Source organism: Papaver somniferum, chromosome 5, assembly GCF_003573695.1.
Source record: "Papaver somniferum cultivar HN1 chromosome 5, ASM357369v1, whole genome shotgun sequence".
Taxonomy (NCBI): Eukaryota; Viridiplantae; Streptophyta; class Magnoliopsida; order Ranunculales; family Papaveraceae; genus Papaver; species Papaver somniferum.
Genome location: NC_039362.1, coordinates 131,096,296 through 131,114,110, shown reverse-complemented (window position 1 = coordinate 131,114,110; position 17,815 = coordinate 131,096,296). Strand labels below are relative to the sequence as shown.

General features: G+C 36.4%; 2 protein-coding genes and 1 long non-coding RNA gene across 3 annotated transcripts; 2 read left to right on the top strand and 1 right to left on the bottom strand.

Moving 5' to 3' along the window:
• Window positions 1-2,910: 2,910 nt before the first annotated feature.
• On the top strand, window positions 2,911-6,359 carry LOC113282721 (DEAD-box ATP-dependent RNA helicase 35-like). The gene is made up of 3 exons (XM_026531780.1): window positions 2,911-2,997; window positions 3,509-4,478; window positions 5,319-6,359. The coding sequence occupies exons 2-3, from the start codon at window positions 3,556-3,558 to the stop codon at window positions 6,181-6,183; spliced, it is 1,788 nt and encodes a 595-aa protein (XP_026387565.1). The 5' UTR covers window positions 2,911-2,997; window positions 3,509-3,555; the 3' UTR covers window positions 6,184-6,359.
• A 237-nt stretch (window positions 6,360-6,596) lies between these two features.
• Window positions 6,597-8,986, top strand: LOC113277814. Its single transcript, XR_003325149.1, has 2 exons — window positions 6,597-6,857; window positions 8,501-8,986. It is a non-coding gene; the product is annotated as an uncharacterized LOC113277814 (long non-coding RNA).
• Window positions 8,987-9,980: 994 nt separating this feature from the next.
• LOC113277813 lies at window positions 9,981-11,028 on the bottom strand. The gene is made up of 2 exons (XM_026526805.1): window positions 10,232-11,028; window positions 9,981-10,119 (listed from the first exon to the last, which is right to left on the bottom strand). Exons 1-2 carry the CDS (start codon window positions 10,766-10,768, stop codon window positions 9,994-9,996), a joined length of 663 nt encoding a protein of 220 aa, XP_026382590.1. The 5' UTR covers window positions 10,769-11,028; the 3' UTR covers window positions 9,981-9,993.
• Window positions 11,029-17,815: the final 6,787 nt, after the last annotated feature.

Below are 17,815 nucleotides of genomic sequence, written 5' to 3'. Positions count from 1 at the left end.
AGTATATGGTAGTAGAAGAAGTTATTGCAGAATCCGAAAGAATGATACAAAGAGCTTTGTGATTACTTTTTATATCTTACCTATCGGAGATAAATCTCGAGCAAATCTTAGAGAAGATAGTACTCAATACGATAAAACAACTAAGATCTGAATCATCAACTATAGAGAAAATAGTTGGATCTGGCTTCACGGATCCCAAATGAAGTCTTCAAGTCGTTAATCTATATTGGTTTTGGAAAAACCTAGGTTAGAGGAGAATCGACTCTAGTCGCAACTAGGACACAAGAATGTGTCGGGATTAGGTTTTGCAGTTGCTAGAGTTCTCCCTTATATAGTATTTCAAATCAGGGTTAGCTCTCAATAGAAGCTAAGATAACTTAGTAACAAAGCATTCAATATTCACCGTTAGTTGATAACCTGATTTAAGATTCAATCTAAGTCTGCTTAAAACCAAAGAAATATCTCTCCACCGTTAGATGGTCTTAGCTTGTTACACACAAATGAAATATCCCTTCATTTAGATATGGGTTACCGTACCTATACGTGTATATTGGGTTGGCTCAAAAACAATTAACCGAAGTTAGCCATACGAATACTTTTGTCTCAACCACATTCATCCAACACATCTAGATCAACTATGATGATCAATCAATCATGAAAGATAATCAAATGAATCTAATTATGTCTCACATAGAGTTGCTCAATTGTTCACTATCTCATAAAAATATATATGAACTAATTGAAACAAAATCGGATTGATTCGTAAGAATCGATTTCTGAACATTAAGCCACGGTTTGCAAAGATTGCATTCCTTAATTCATAAATATATTTGTTCATGAATATGGAAATCATACTTAACCGATTTTAGAACTTTAGCCACTAAGTTTGCAAACATGTACGCAAACTATAGCTTCCGGACTTTGGTCTTGTCCAGCCGTTCGCAAACGGGTATGCAAACAACAGTTACGGACCAAACTCAGGTAGAACCGTTCTCATACTGGTATGCAAACACGGTTCCCGGACTTTAACAGTTAAAACCGTTCGCATACTAGTTATGCAAACAAGTTTCCCAGACCTGAATCATACCAAAACGGTTTGCATATTAGGTACACATACTGTGATGTATCCAGACAAAGGTTTTTGTTCTAAACTCTCATTTCAATCATTGAAACATCCTTAGAAGACGACAATAGATGTCTCACACAAACTATTAGCTTAAAGTAATTTTCAAGTGATCGAATGATCAATACGAAACATTTCGATTCGACATCAAATGATTGTCTCAAACAAATCATATAAGATGTTTAAGGCAATTTCCACATGATCATCTTTTGACTTAATATTTAGTTTCCAACAAATAAATTGTTTCCAACTAAACTCGTCAAGAATATGATGAACGTAGCTAAAACAAAAAGCTTCCAACACATATTTCGAGAAATAGATAGGCGAGATAAACTCGGCTCGAAATATCAAATGTGTATAATATAAAAGTATATATAGCTATATGACTTAGTCCCATTAAAAGATAAAATATAATAGACTTCTGAGTGATAGATAAGTAGATCTATCGATGAACGCCGTGAAGTCTAAAGCTCAACTACGCATTTTATCCTAATCCGACACATACCTATAAGTAGACTAGAAATCAAGACTATAGTTTTGTTGACGAAGTTCCTCCAAGCTCTCCTCAGTAGATCTCCGTCTTCAATCGATGAACGCCGTGAAGTCTAAAGCTCAACTACGCATTTTATCCTAATCCGACACATAGCTATAAGTAGACTAGAAATCAAAACTATAGTTTTGATCAACTAAACTTGACAAACAAATTTGAGATAGCAACACTTGCGAATTCGGCTGAGCAATGCTCTGACAGTTATAACGTGGATTGATATAATCCGGGAAAGAACTTTAAAACTAGAATTTTGAAGAATACAAAATAAGCAAAAATGAACGAGGGGATTTCGTAAGAGATAAAATGCCGGAAACGTTGTATATCAATACAGTATCTACCCATATCGGGAATTATTCCCAAGAATTTTCCGAGAAGCAGCCTTGCGGACCCCACCCATGGAAGTATTGGGGTTTGGAACCCACGACTCGAGTTTGTTTCACTCTGTGAAAAACCTATGTGGGATTCTCCACGAACCACGATAGTGTAGCATTTTTGTAAGGAAGTAAATCCCACGTAGTACTTCTTTTCTAGGGTCTAATGATCCAGCCATGAAAGCTGGCTAGATCCACGTATAATTAGGAAACCGGATATGGCACTACCGTTCTTCTTTTTTTTTCTAGGAGAAAACACTGTATTAAAATGAGAAATGCTTATAAATGTTATGGAAAGAAATTGGGTAGGACTTTCCACCACTCATTACAAATATTGTCTTTTACAACGTTTAACTGTTTTATCAGCGGATGAATTAAAATCTCTACTGAGATAAGTAGTTAACTAGTTTAATAAACGTAAAAGAATTTTACAACACACAATAATCATCTACGATGAAACTACTAAACCAACATAAATTGTTATTTTTATTCTTTTTTTGTAAGATAGAAACCTCAAAGGGAGACCCATTTGTATTTAGACAGCCCTTACTATTATGATAATGGGCAAAGTGAGGCCAGTTGCTTCCGTCGTCGTGGGAATTTGCACTAGAAAATCCATCGGTTACTCGTAAGGCTAGCATTTTCACTTTTTTTTAATGGTGAAAACTCATTTTTTTTTATGGTGAAAAGTTCATACTAATGAGCATGCATATGTGCAGTTGGACTCAAACTAGTCAAGGTTAGAATCTTTTGAAAAAACGCATTTTTACCCGAACTGTTACAAAGCTGGTTTTCTTTGTGTGTGAAAAAACTGTTACGGTAAGTGTAATTTCGGTGTAAAAACAGATAAAAACTAAAGTATGTATCTCAGCGAAGGGACGAGTCCTCGTCTCCAGTCTACAAGGTTTTCGAAAGTTCCCCCTCCGTCTTCCATCTGAGATAGACAGTTTCAGGTTCGAATCTTCTCTTCCTTAAACACCTGTTTTATTATTTACTTTGAGCTTTCAATTTCATTTACTTGGTATATTTGATTAATTCAGACACCTTGAATCTGTTATTTGGTTTAGATTTTAAACAAAAATCTGTTCCAAATATTAGGGTTACAGGTCTAAAATCAGAGTTTCTGCAATAAGATGGGTTTTGAGGAAGTTTTGGTTAGATTTGGAATCATGGGTCTTTGTTAATTTTATGAATTAGATTGATTAGTTGGGTATTTTGAAATTTAGTTCTCAATCAAAACCCTAAAATTCATTTTCGCTTTACTTATTGAATTTGACTTCTCTTGAGCCTAAGTTCCTGGTTCCATTTGAAATTGAATGGGTATGGGATGGGATGATTTTTTTTTCTTTAGCTTTGAATTTTTATACAGAATGAAATCCTACTTCATCTGAAAATTTAAGTACCTGATGGTTTGCCTTCATTGCTTACAACTTCACTGATAGTTTTTTTTCAAAAAATTTGCAGGTTTAGGGTTTTAGGTATTTCTCTTTTAGTTCTTCTTATCACTCAAGATGGCATCAACAGTTGAGATAGAGGAAGATGATGATTATGAAGAATATATACCTGTGAAGAAAAGGAGATTAATGGAAGCTCAGAAAATTCTTCAAAGGAAAGGTGGTAAAACGGCAGTACTCGGAGAGGGAGAGATTGAGGAATCAAAGCTTGCGGAAAATAAGCCAAGTCTTTTAGTTAAGGCATCTCAGCTGAAACGAGATCTTCCAGAGATAACCCCTATTGAACAGAAAGTTCAAGAAGAGAAAGAAATGATTGAACACCTCTCTGATCGTAAAACACTGATGTCAGTTCGGGAATTAGCTAAGGGGATTACATATACGGAGCCGTTGGAGACCGGGTGGAAACCGCCGTTAACCATAAGAAGAATGTCACCAAAAGACTGTGATTTGATTCGAAAGCAGTGGCACATACTTGTTGATGGTGATCAAGTGCCTCCACCACTTAAAACTTTTAAGGACATGAGATTTCCAGAACCTGTTCTAAAGAAATTGAAAGAAAAAGGGATTGTACAACCAACTCCAATTCAGGTTCAAGGGCTTCCTGTTATCTTATCTGGAAGGGATATGATAGGAATTGCTTTTACAGGGTCTGGGAAGACATTAGTTTTTGTGCTTCCGTTGATTATGATTGCTATACAAGAAGAAATCATGATGCCAATTGTACCTGGAGAAGGCCCATTTTGTTTGGTAATTTGCCCCTCAAGAGAACTTGCTAGGCAGACTTTTGACGTGGTGGAAGAGTTTCTAGTCCCATTGAAGGAGCAAGGGTACCCTGAAATAAGGCCGTTGTTGTGTATTGGTGGCATTGATATGAGATCACAGTTGGAGGTGGTAAAAAAGGGAGTGCATATTGTGGTTGCCACTCCTGGGAGATTGAAGGACATGCTGGCAAAGAAGAAAATGAATCTTGACAATTGCAGGTATGGACTTTGAACTTAGACAACCTTTTTTTTTTCTTGAATTATTTTGTTGAACTATATACTTTTTGGCCTGTCCTTTACAACTTTGACGATCTTAATGACTGAATTGGTCAGTAGCTATTTACATATGTTATCGTCTTGTTTATGAGTCATATGGAGAAAAAGGATGGTTTATGGGTAATATTTGTGTGATCAATTTGAAAATTTTGCCATCATTTCTAAGAGGACGGTGCTAAAGTTTAGTGTATTGGACGTTGATTGTAGGATTGGACAAAGGATACTTGGATCTACTTCCTCTGTGTTTTTCATATCAAAGTTAATTGGTAGTCTTATAAGATGGTTTTTAATAACGAGTCTTTGATCAGTTAATCTATAACAATGGGGACAATCTTCTGTCTACTAGGAGCTAACAAGAGTGATAGTTTTCCTTTCTTCCTTGAGCCACCTTAAATTATTTTATTTTTTTTAAATCTGGTCCACTGTCACAGTTTGGTAGAAAGAGGAACTGTATTTGGCATCAGCAAGTTTTCTTACATTATGAACGATAATAACTCCATTTTTCTTATCCTGTGAGTCAAACCCTAGAAGGGCTAAAATGCTGATCACTTGATCAGTCTCTTGGGGAAGATTTTTCATAGTCGAAACCCTCAGTTTATGCGCGAAAATTGTTGAGTTGTTTGAAGGACAATGTTTACATGTTAATGCTTGTTTTTGTAATATTGCCATTCTATGCTAGTTTTTATTTTTGGTCTGATCAATGAATTTAATCTGATCCAGTTTGAAGATGTTTGTGTATATGGTATACCATGTTTATTTATATGTTTTTTTCTTTTTCCTTAGGTACTTGACGTTAGATGAAGCCGATCGATTGGTAGATTTGGGATTCGAAGATGACATAAGAGAAGTGTTTGACCACTTTAAATCACAGAGGCAAACTCTTCTTTTTTCTGCCACCATGCCCACAAAGATCCAGAACTTTGCTAGAAGTGCTCTTGTTAAACCAGTGACAATTAATGTTGGACGAGCTGGAGCTGCAAATCTGGATGTCATACAAGAAGTAGAATATGTGAAGCAGGAGGCTAAGATTGTTTACCTTCTTGAGTGCCTTCAAAAGACCCCACCTCCTGTACTGATTTTCTGTGAGAACAAAGCCGATGTGGATGATATCCACGAATATCTTCTTTTGAAAGGAGTTGAGGCAGTAGCCATTCATGGAGGGAAGGATCAAGAGGAGAGAGAATATGCAATTTCTTCTTTTAAAGCAAGCAAAAAAGATGTGCTGGTGGCTACTGATGTTGCTTCCAAAGGGTTGGACTTTCCTGATATTCAACATGTCATCAACTATGACATGCCTGCGGAAATTGAGAATTATGTCCATAGGATTGGACGTACTGGACGGTGTGGGAAAACAGGTATTGCTACGACTTTCATAAACAAGAACCAAAGTGAAACTACTCTTCTTGATCTGAAGCATCTCTTGCAAGAAGCGAAGCAGAGGATTCCTCCAGTTCTTGCAGAACTTGACGATCCAATGGACAATGGGCCTGACATTACTGATTTAAGCGGAGTTAAGGGTTGTGCTTACTGTGGTGGTCTAGGGCATCGCATCAGTGATTGTCCCAAGTTAGAGCATCAGAAGAGTCAGTCGATTGCAAATTCTAGAAGAGACTACTTTGGCTCTGGCGGCTACCGCGGGGAAGTCTGAAACTTCTGTCATGTTTTTCCACCCCTTTTTTTTACTTAAAAAAGAAGGCAGACCTTGTATCTGGATCGCATTTGGGAATATTCCATGTTCTCAGTTTTATTCAGCTGTTACAGAAATATGTAGTGTTTTACTTTGTTTTAACTTCTAAATGTATAATTTCAAGTATTTTGTCAGAATATCAGCCTATTTACCAGAAACACTGATTAGGAATAACGAGAGTAAATTTTAGGGAAATGTAAGAAATGATCCTACAATTAAGACCCGATCTACAAAAGCATCACACTGCTACAAACCATTTACAAAATGGTCATAAAACCGTTTGGGTCAGAGTTAAGTCGGACTGGGTCCACCACTCAGAGTTAAATGTTTCTGTAAGTTACGTATTTATCCTCGAACTTGGGTTAACTGACGAGATGAAATCTAACAATACCTGGTTCGCCTCTTCCATCTCTTGAACTTATTTTCACCGCCGCACTTCTTTCTCTTTCACTCTTATTAACCTTATTATTTTCTCTGCAACTGGTTGAAGATGGAGATTTAGTGTTCTAATGAAGATGAAAAGTTAGAGATGATGTTGTTATAAGTATTTGTTTCTGTATTCTGAAAAGCGTAAAGGGCAAGCTGGTTGTTAAACTGATGATTGAGACGCAAAAAATCGCATACAATTTCAACAGGTAATGTTCTTTCACCCTTTCTAGCAGTTCGAATCGCTTTTAATTTGGTTTTTAGTTTGGGTATTTTTTCCGAAACCGTAATTAGAATTTGGAGATTTCTTGGAAACCCTAATTTCAGTATTTAATCTCCAATGAAATGTAATTGCATGATACTGATAGTTTTAGTTTGTGTAAAATGGTGTCGAGCATGATAGTCAGGTCTTCTGTTAATGTTTTTTTTTTTTTTTGATACATGAACCTCATGATTTACAGTGTTAAAACTTAAAATGGTTTTTCCCCATAATTGAGTATTAAATCCTTCCATTTTGATCCATGATTTTGCATATGTTTGTTTGTGTTAAAACTTAAGATGGTTAGGAATTGAGTGATTTCTCAATTAAAACTCTGAATTTTCCATGGAGCTAGCATGTATGATAGAATGTCTCACCGAACATTTATAATCACAGCGCGGACAGCCCTTTTAGAGGCTAGTTTCGGTGTGTATTGGTGGGGTTTTATCTAATGGTTTCTTTTCGAGAAATGTTTGTTGTGGTGTCCTCTATAACTTCTCCAAAGGGCATGTCGTTTGGATCTGTAGTTTAGAAGTTACAGCCTAAAATGCACAGGCAGTCGCAACTGATTTCCTTGAAGGACAGCAGGTGGCAGAGTTTTGTTGATTAGTTTTGGAGTAGTTAAACTCTGAACTAGTCCTGAGAGTCTTCTAAGGAGTTGTAGAGGGACATCTCTAGTTTCCGACTAGATATAATTTGCTTATTTTCATTGAAAAATGAAGCTTGTCGAGAATTTTTAATATATGCAGTCAAAGCTGAAAATCCTAAAATGGCAGGTTGTGTCATGGTCTGTTGGTGACTGTTTAAGCGACCATTTGAGTTATTTATCTGTCTATAGTTTTTATGTGATATAATGCATGGTGTGGTTTGTATTGAGATGATTTATGCTTTCATTCGAACTTTGTTGAAGTCTATAAGAATTGTTGAATGTAGGTAGTCAAGAACACCGACTTGAATTACCGTATTGCCCATTTGGTTGATGATGAATTGATGACTTAACGTATATGGTATGGATGTATGAAATCTGTAGCTTCTAGCTTACACTTATAGTGGTCTATATGTTGATTGTGACTACTTGTCAGATAGGTGGTTCTATGAATTCACTTGACATAAAAATGTTTTGAGTGTTAAAGTAAGGATTCGATTGTTAAGTGCTTGATTATAACAAGACTGGAAGGTATGATTTGTGGGTTTATACAAGACTGTATGCAGAACCTCTTTCGTTGTGCCATGATGATTACTAGTGCTTAAATATAGTTTGTTTCCGGGGAATTTTGAGTTATGCTCTATGATGGTTGTCGTGTGGAAATGTATTCTAGGATGATTAGTTTCATTTGAAGAATAGTTGTCCTCGGAAAGATGGTATTTATATAGCCAGTTAGTTTGAAAAACCCTCAACTGCTACTGTATGCGAGTGAGTACTCTAGTCTTCGAGTTTATTAGTGAGTTGTATCACTCCATTTTGTTTTACTGTTGTTGCTGATGGTGGTGACGGAAAGTTATATGGGTTGATGATGGTTAAAATAGCATCTGCTTGTAAGATTTTTGGCTTTTCTTCCTTCTGTTTGCTGATTTAATGTGATGGTTTTGAAGATGTTGATAGAGGTGGTAATGGACCTCCGCTGCTACGGTGGTTTTGGAGATGTTGATGGAGGTGGTAATGGACTGCTGCTGCCGCTGCTTTGGTGGTTTTGAAGATGGGGTGGGAATTGCTGTTGCTGTACTGGTCCACATTCAGCACATGACTGACCATGGCTCCTAAAGGCTCACCATTCCACATCCAGGGGTCTAAATGGTGCCCATCTATCTGATTAACTATGGTTAAGTTACTTGGGTTATAAGTGAAGGGTATATAAGTAAAAAATTGGGACCGTTTTTTTCAAAATTGTTAGATCGGATGGTAGATGACCATTTTGTAAATCAAATTCAAAAGTGTGATCATTTTGTAAACCAAATTACAAAAGTATGACTAATTTGTAATTGGCCCTAAATTTTAGATGATCTTGCTATTTCAAGTGTTTAAAGTGTATTCAATTTATCCGATTTAGTGGTTGGGCACTGAATTGCCTTGATGATTAATTGATTATCCAATTTTCAGCTGCATTCTCTGGTAGATTCCTACGTTGTGCATCAGTGTTACAATTTTCTAGATTGTAGAGACAGAGCATCGCTGACTGAGTGTCCATTTTGGACATAAAACCCAAAGCAAAGAGGACCCTGACTAAGCATTTGCGCCACCCACCTTCATTCATTTGTTGGCTATAATATGCATATCTATCAATTTTACTAAGAGGATACTATTACTCAATCCACCTACCCAACAGGATAGCAGATTAATCGCAAATAAAGCAGGTTATGCGCACACACTAGTCTATGCTCTCTGAAAATCATCTGTAACCTCCTCACCTTCTCAACAAAATAGAGAAAGAAAACAACTAAAAAAATTGAAGTTCAGTCAATCGGACATCTTTGAAAAACGTTTGATTTTGCAGTTCAAGTCGGAAGATTGATCTACCTTGTACCCTCCTCGAGAGAAACAAAAATAAAAAACTTCACACTACGAAGGCAAATAAGATCATGACTACTGAGATATGAGACACCCTGGAAAATTGACGTCTGTTTGAGGATATATGCTGCCACCAGTGACTGCCCTGTCGAAACGACAATCAAACCCCACTAACTGAACACCAGCCTGAATATGGCCATGAGATCTAGAACTAAAATCATGTCAGGTGTGGTATGGTAAGTCCATTACAGGAGAGCTTAATAACACATACATGCCAGAACCCACAATCAGAATCAAATCTAAGGTATTTGTGTCTGTTATGAAGAACAGATCCATTACTTTGTCATATGGTGTGGTAGAACCTTCACACTACTCCATATTGTAAGTTTTGAGTTCACATAACTCTTCAATAACATCTGCAAACAGACCCCAAAAATCAATTACAAGTTCGCAACTATGCAACTATGTACGCAGCAGCATCCGTGCCATAGCTTAAGGCATAAACTGCTTTGCACAAAAATGTAAAACCTTAAGTGCAAAGAAATGAGAAAATACATCCTATATTAACCAGTTTGATCTGTCACAACACTTCAGTGCTAGTAGGCTTTTGAATAGCAGGAATATTGGCTTTACGAACTCTGGTAACAAGAGATGGATTTGTAGCTTGGAGTAGAACTTGCGGCAAACCAGTGGCAGTGCTTTCATCCTGTTCACATAGTAATCAACATAAAAATTCCGATTTGAAGTGAAAGATTAAAAGTGAAGAAAAAAAAAAACGCCAAACTAAGCATGTCAAGGAACCCAACCCCAATAAATACCTCACTGAAGCTGGTGAGTGAACCCGGCAACGATTTCTCATCGGTTGTTTGATGATCCCTTATACGTTGTTGAATAACTTGGAACAATCGATACACCTCACTCACCAATTCACTTCTTTCTTCCACACCGGCAAAAAATGCTTTTCTCATATTATAGTTATCCTCTTCAAGTATTTCCAACAGCTTTTCGATCTCGCAAAATTGAAATCCTAACTTTTGACACTTCCTAGAATCACCATTACTAGTACTCTTAAATTCTGAACTTCCCTCAGACATAACGCCCAAGTCTTCCCCAGATGAGCTTGAGCTGTTTATGGGGTTACTCAACTCTAAAGAAGAGTAAACACTAGTTCTAGCTGCAACCCTCTCATTTTTCTCAAAATTAGCACTAATCCCTTTGATCTTACTGTACAAATCATATGGTCCTAGGATTAAACCCTCTGAAAATCTATCTATTACTCCATAAATCTCTTTATTATCGCACTCTAATCTTAACAAATTATGTTTATAAGAATGGGTTTCAAATTCAAGTTCCATAGTTTTCACTACAAGAAATTTCTTCAACTACTTCTTGAAGAAGACGGAATACATTTCCTAGTCAATTTGTGGTTGTTGTAGTATCCAGCAGCCTCCATTAACAAGCCTACATACAAACTATTCCGAACTAAGGAGGTTGAGGAGTTGAGGCGGTACAATACAGAGAATTAGGGCTTAAACTAGTCAAAATTAGTGATGTGTGGATTGACAGTCCAGAAGAGACAGAGGTGTTAGTTTAGACTGGGAGAGAGGCAGGTCTCAAGGAGTCGGCCATAAATGTGAGCGCCGAGGTGAAGTTTTTGTTGTTATTCTCTGATCTAAGGGAAAACAAGGTTTTGCGGCTGTTATGTCCAACAAAAATCTTCGTTAAACCCCTAAGAAACCATGTCCCACGTATCTTTTAAGGCCTAACCTATATTCGGAAATGGTGGAGCAACTCCAGTGGAGAACCACAAATCTGCACATTTGTTGTACCAGGTGGATGGACAAACTGATTTTTGTGCGGTGGGAAATATGTTTCTAGCTGATCATAGCAAAATGGGACGCTCGGCCCACATTTAGACAAGGCGACAGTCGAATTACAACGGCTATTTTCCCCCCTAAATAATCAATCCTTTCGAACATTCAAATCACACTAAAATTCAATTTTTTCTTGAATTTTTTCCACCAATAATTTTTTTCTTGAAATGTTTCATAAGGCTAATTCTCTTTTTGGTGAAGCCAAACTTGAGACCGTTGTAAATAAGATATGTGGTAATTTTTAAAATAAAATAAAAATGGGAATAAAGGAAAGGGATGTGCAAGTTTTAGAAGTTAATCCAGGACAATGTTCTACTAAAAGGCAAAGAACAGTTCCAGTTCTGAAAGTTGACAACTAAGGTTTCTAAAACAAAGGAAAAACAGTTCACGAGCGCGTTAAATGGAAAATAAGATACGCCAAATGAAGATAATCAGGAGGCCAAAGATTGTACTAGATTTTTATTCAACTCATTATTTAGGTTCTTATTGTTGTCTAAGTTCATATCTTGTAAATATTGTGGCAATAATATTAATTAATGAAAATATTTAGACCTTAAATTAGACCTCCATGTTATATTAAGTGATATTTATTATATTTAGACTTCCATATAAAGTAACTTGATTTCATAACGACAACAATAACATCAAACTATATCAAATTTTGATGTTGAGTTCTCGACAGTAGTTTTCTGAGGTCGGGTTCTCACACGAGATAGAATAGGTCAGAAAGAGACTTGACTTTGTGAATTTGTTGTTAGAGAATAAAGTAGTGATCTCTTGGTACATATTCACATGACACTAAAATTACTTCGTCAGGTGTTGATGCAATTATTTTCAGTATGCTACATTAGATGAATGTTAAGGCAGTATACTTAAATGGTTAGTCAAAGGTGGACAAACCTTAAGGGTTCGTTTAGCGCTAGGGATAATGGTAGAACTGATTACACATATATATACTTGACTTGAACCAAGCAGTTTCGTTTATGAAAATCTACATGCTATGAGAGAGCTTCAAGAAAAGAATATATCAAGCAAACTCAAAATTAAGCTGAACTTACTTTCTTTAAAACTTATAGAGATACCTAACCAATTCTGCCTCACAAGAACAATTTAAAAAAATCAAACCGGGAGTGATTTAGATATCTATCTTGTGGTCTCACAAAGTCTGAGACGAAAAGTACTTTGTGATATCTATATATCACTAATTAAAGTTTCGAAAACTTAAAATATCAATAAAAACAAAACTGGATAACAAGAAGTATCAGATAAAAGATAGTCTGACTGGACTTCACTAATCCCTTAGTGAAGTCTTTCAAAGTCGTAACCTAATATAATTTCTCATAGAGAACCTGTTTTTAGAGGACGACTTTAGTTTTCAACTAGGACACATAAGTGTCAGAATTGAGTTTCTAGTGTGCGGGGAGTCCTATGTTTATACTGATGAACAACCTTGATAGCTTACAAACAAAGCTAAGTTTGTAAACTATTGTCTTGTATGGAACTGCCAAGTAAGCGATTTTTTTAATATAGATTGTGCATGAAAGCATCCGAGAAGTTTGCTTTGAATTACAAAGAAGATGTGCAATATTAATGCACCAAGTGATTTTCCAGAGATCCATAGCTAAATGGTTCTGGAACCGTCAATCATAAGTAGAGTGATTATCACAAGATTGAATCAGTTAGTGAGCTGTCAAAACAATTTGTGAACTAAAGATCGTCTCGTAACTCGAGAACCTTTTGATTTGAGCAATTTCGTGAACTGTCAAAACAATTTGTGTACTCGGAAACAAAAGGTGTACATGAAACATTCAAAATCAGCTAGTTCGTGAATGTCAAAACAGTTCGTGTACCTTTGAATTAAATAGCGTCAAGTACCATCTCAAATCGACTAGTTCGTGAACTGATCAGTTCAACTCGTGTACGCGAGTTAATTGAGATAAAATATCAAGTTTTTATATCTAAATGTTCAAGTATGTGAACTGGTAAAACCATTGGTGAACTATAAGAACTTAACTCGACTTACTCCTTGGATTGTATTTTTCTTTGCAAATGTCCATCATTATGCTAAAGTCATACAACATGTCTCAGTAGATAGAATGGTAGAAAATATGAGTAAATAGTATACTCAGTCTTCTGAAAAGGAAAAGGTACCAAGTACACTACCAACCTTTTTCGATCCGCAACCTGTATATAAGCAAAACCTAATATGCATAATGTAGTTGCAGGAAATCCTACACTATACCCCTCACAAGATTGCATTAACATTCAACTCATTTTTGGATTAACAATCTTAATTTTATTGATGAATCTTTGAAAAATCTTACAAGAAAAGATAAAGGAATCAAGAATAACCACTGCTCTATATTTTCTCTCTCCTATTTACTTGCTTCTCATTCAAAAAAGATCTCTCCCTTTCCTTTACAACCGATTGACTATTTATAGGGAAATACATAGTGGATGAAAGCTAATCTGTCCTTTATTTTCGGATATGGCTTGCGACATTCTCGCAACCTCACAAATTTTAATCTCGCAAACTCCCTAATTTTCGCAGGACCATCATATTTTTCTCATGATTTAGCTGACGTCGTTTATTATGTCATTTCTGAAGCTGTTCTGCGACATTGTCGTGTTGTGTTGTTAATAATTTCGCTGAAGCATTATTGCTGCGAGATTCCGATCATACATCTTTCCTCTTCTCATATCTTCTCTGCGAAGTAGATAATGATGTGAGAAATGCCGCAGTTATCCATCACTTCATATTCTGCATTTATCACACGTATCTTTTTTCCCATCTGTTTCTTAACACGTCTTTTGTAACTGCTCTTTTTAACCGCTCACTTCTTTTCGCATTAATCGTGTTTATCTTCTCGAGAAAAAATTTCCTCTATATATACTCTTTCTTACTCTCTTTTTCTCTCTTTTTATTTTCTCTGCAACTTCATCGTTCTTCTGCAAATTCCGCTATTGTAAGTTTTTCTTCTTTCTTCTTCTTTCAATCTTTTTAATTTCTTCTTAATCTTCATACTGTTCCCTCTGTAGATCTTCATCATTCGTAATTTTCTTCTTTTTTAATTTTTACGAATTAATCTTCCTGTTGGTATTTTCCATGGATTCATCGAGGTTAGTTTTCTTTTTTCTTTCTTATGGGTTTTGCTGACATTGATCTTCTTTACTTCCTTATTTGATGTTGTTTATGTGATTCCCATATTGTTGTTATTTCAGCAAAAACGCCTCTAACACCAAATTTACGGTTCAGAACCCTAATATTTCCAAATCGCAGCATAAGGTTGTTGTAAACAAAAGAAAGTCTGCGGATCAGAAGGTGGTAAGAAACATTATTCTTTTTTAATAACAATATTGTTGCCTCTGTTTCTTATCTGGATTGTGATTCGCAGGGTGATAAGGATGCCAATAAACCTCTCAAGAAATCTCGCCACTTCAAAACCGTTGAAACCTCTGTTCTATTTCACTTACTTATCCCTTCAAAATCTCCTGCGACATCTTCACAAGTTAAACCATTATCTCCAATTCGCGAAAAGGTTGTCTCAGATTTCATCCCTTCAACTGACCTTTCAATGATTGAAACCCCCCTTATTAATCCTTCTGTGAATGAAACTTCTTCTCCTTATATTGATAATGTTTCCCAATCCTCTATCATTGCCAGTTTTTTGCATGAGCCTCTTCCTTTAAATATTGCTTTCAAAGTTTTGCCTGAGGTTCTTGATGATGTTAAGAAGTCTCCCATTGATCCTGTCAAGTCTGGTGTTTGCGAAATTCTGAGTAACTATTTTGGTTCTGACAGAGCTGCTTCGCAAATAGATTTTGAAAAAGAGATTGAAACCTTGAATAAGAATCTCCAAATGATGACTTTAGAGTGTAATGCTCTTCGTCTCGAAAATCAAAAGCTCCAGAATGTTTCGCTGGATCGCGACAATCTTTGCAAGAAGAATGATGAACTGAGAGGTATGATTTCCTTACTTGTGTCTTCCATTTGCCTTTCTGATGATTTTATCCTTTCCATATTTAATTATCCTTGAAATCCCTTTTTCGCATGTTAAGCCTTAAACCATAAACGAATAATGGAGAGATATCAATTTGAATCTGCTGTTGAAGAAGCCCGTGTTGATAAAGAGATTTTGACGGATCAATATAACCAATTAGATAACCTCTATTCATATTTTGTTGATCATATAAATAATCTTACCAATGAAAATACCCAATTAGTTCAGAGGCAAAATTTATTAAGTAATGAAATATCTCGCCTCTCTTATTCTTTAACTAAAGCTAATCTGGGATGGAAACTTTATCATATGAGAATAAAATTCTATCTCAAGAGAAGCGAACTTGTTTAAACAAGATGGTGATATCTTCCCAACAACTTAGCATCCTTCAGAAAGTATGTGATGACCAAGAACAATCTCTTTGCTCTTTGAGAAATGAACTTAAAGGAGTAACAGAGTTATCCATCGTTGAAAGAGATACACTCATTCAAGGTAGAATAGTTTTAAGTGTAAAGGCGAACCAACTTAAAGAATAATATTCCAAATTAGAAGAATCTTATTCTTCACTTGCGAAGAAAAATGCCTTTCTTATTTCTAAAGACAAAAATCTTCGATCCCGACTTAAAGGTTTAGTTGTTGATAAATTTGATGATGCGATGAGCCGTTGGGAGAATAGTTGTCTGACCTTGATTCAACATCTTATTTCGCAAAAGGAAGGTAGTCATAACAGTTTGACTGCCTTAGATATCTTTTCTTTGTCATACCTTTTTGAGTTCTTCATCTTACTGAAATTTTGTATTCTACTTTTCGCAGAGTCTGGGAAAAATATTCATTCCTCCATTTCTGTTTTGGAGGCTAAATATGCCAAAATTCGCAAAGAAAATGCACTACTCGTCTCTGTCCTTACTGGTTCTCGCGACCGAGCAGAAAGAAGACTTGATTATCTTGCTTACTTTAAGGATATTAAAGATAGGAATCATCCGAGAGCACTTCTTCGTCAAGTTCATCTATGGGATGAAGTTCTTGTGAATGATATGTTATTCTCCAGATCTCTTCCTCCTACATCAATCTAACCTTTGGAAGTAGATGATGATGAAATTCCTCGTCCTGCTGACAGTGATTATGATTATGAAAGTGGTGAAGAGAATAATCTTTTGGAAGATGAAGAAGAGATCCCTTCTAAGGAAACAACTGTTGTTGCTAATCAAGATGGAAGCGAAAAAGAAATCCCGTCTAAAGAAGTAATTGCTGGCGATAATCAAGATGGCGGCGAAAAAGAAGTCCCTCTCAAAGAAATTATTGTTGGCGATAATGAGAACATTGGCGAAGAGTTTCTTATCTAGTTATATCTTCTTGAACTGTTTCATCTTTATTATTTCTTGCGAATAATATTCTTCAACCAAATTTGGAATTAATTTTCTCTTTTAATATTTTGCTGGCGAGAAAGATAATGCCTCTTGTTTACTGATTCCCGTACTTGCCTCTCATTATCTTTCTTGCGAGAAATGATCTGTTATGAATATTTATAAATATCTTGTTTTGTCATGTGGTCTTATTTTTCCTTCCTAATTAAAGGTCTTATTATGTCACCTCTTGTTATTGCGACAAAATCGCAGGACGTCCTTGCATTTTCATGTAAAAACCCATTGATCTTGCCTTAACTTTTTTATTTTGTATTATTGCCTCTTCAGGATTGTTGCGACAATATGACAGGCCTAAATATTCTTGCAAAAATAAAGCCCCATGACATTGTCGTCGTGCGACAAAATCGCAGGACGTCTTCGCACTTTCATGCGAAAACCCATTGTTCTCGTCTTATCTTTCTCTTTAGTATTATTTCCTCTTCAGGATTGTCGCACAAATATGAAAAGCCTTTATACCCTTGCGAGTAAAAATCCTCATGACATTTACGTCTTAAGACACTTATCAGCTCCCTAATGGAGGGTGCCGCCCTTATCTTCCCCCTGGTTGCCCCTTCAAGGAGGCGTACCTCTACCATACAAGGTTGGCTCCTCCCATCCGGTCTTAACAACAAGCAGTTGTTTTTGCAGCCTCTTATCCCTTTTACCTATAGGGATTATGGTTACGAGACTGCACCCTAAGTGGGGTTTTTTCTTCGGTATGAGTGCAGTATAAGCCAAGACTTGTCAAAAATGGCAAGGTACGCTCCAGACGCCCCTGGCACTCTTGACTCAACCGTGTACCTCGGCGCCTTGGTCAGATTCTGCACTCCTTGGGAGAGTCCTTATTACCTTAGTCGCCCAACCTAAGTCATATGCTTAAGTTGAGAATCCAAGGTGCCTCTCCCGGATGGGCTTTATTGACCCCAAATCTCCATGACTCAGGTTCCGGGGGCGGTGTAGCCTTTCCCTGAGCCATGCAACAGGTACCCCCTTATATGACGTACTTTAGGTCTTACATTTGCCTCTTGCGAAATTGTATTCGCGAACTAGGGTGTACGCCATAAAGGTTCGCCCCTTTCTCTTTTGTCATTGTTCTCTAATTATCGCTGCGAAAGTTTCGCATA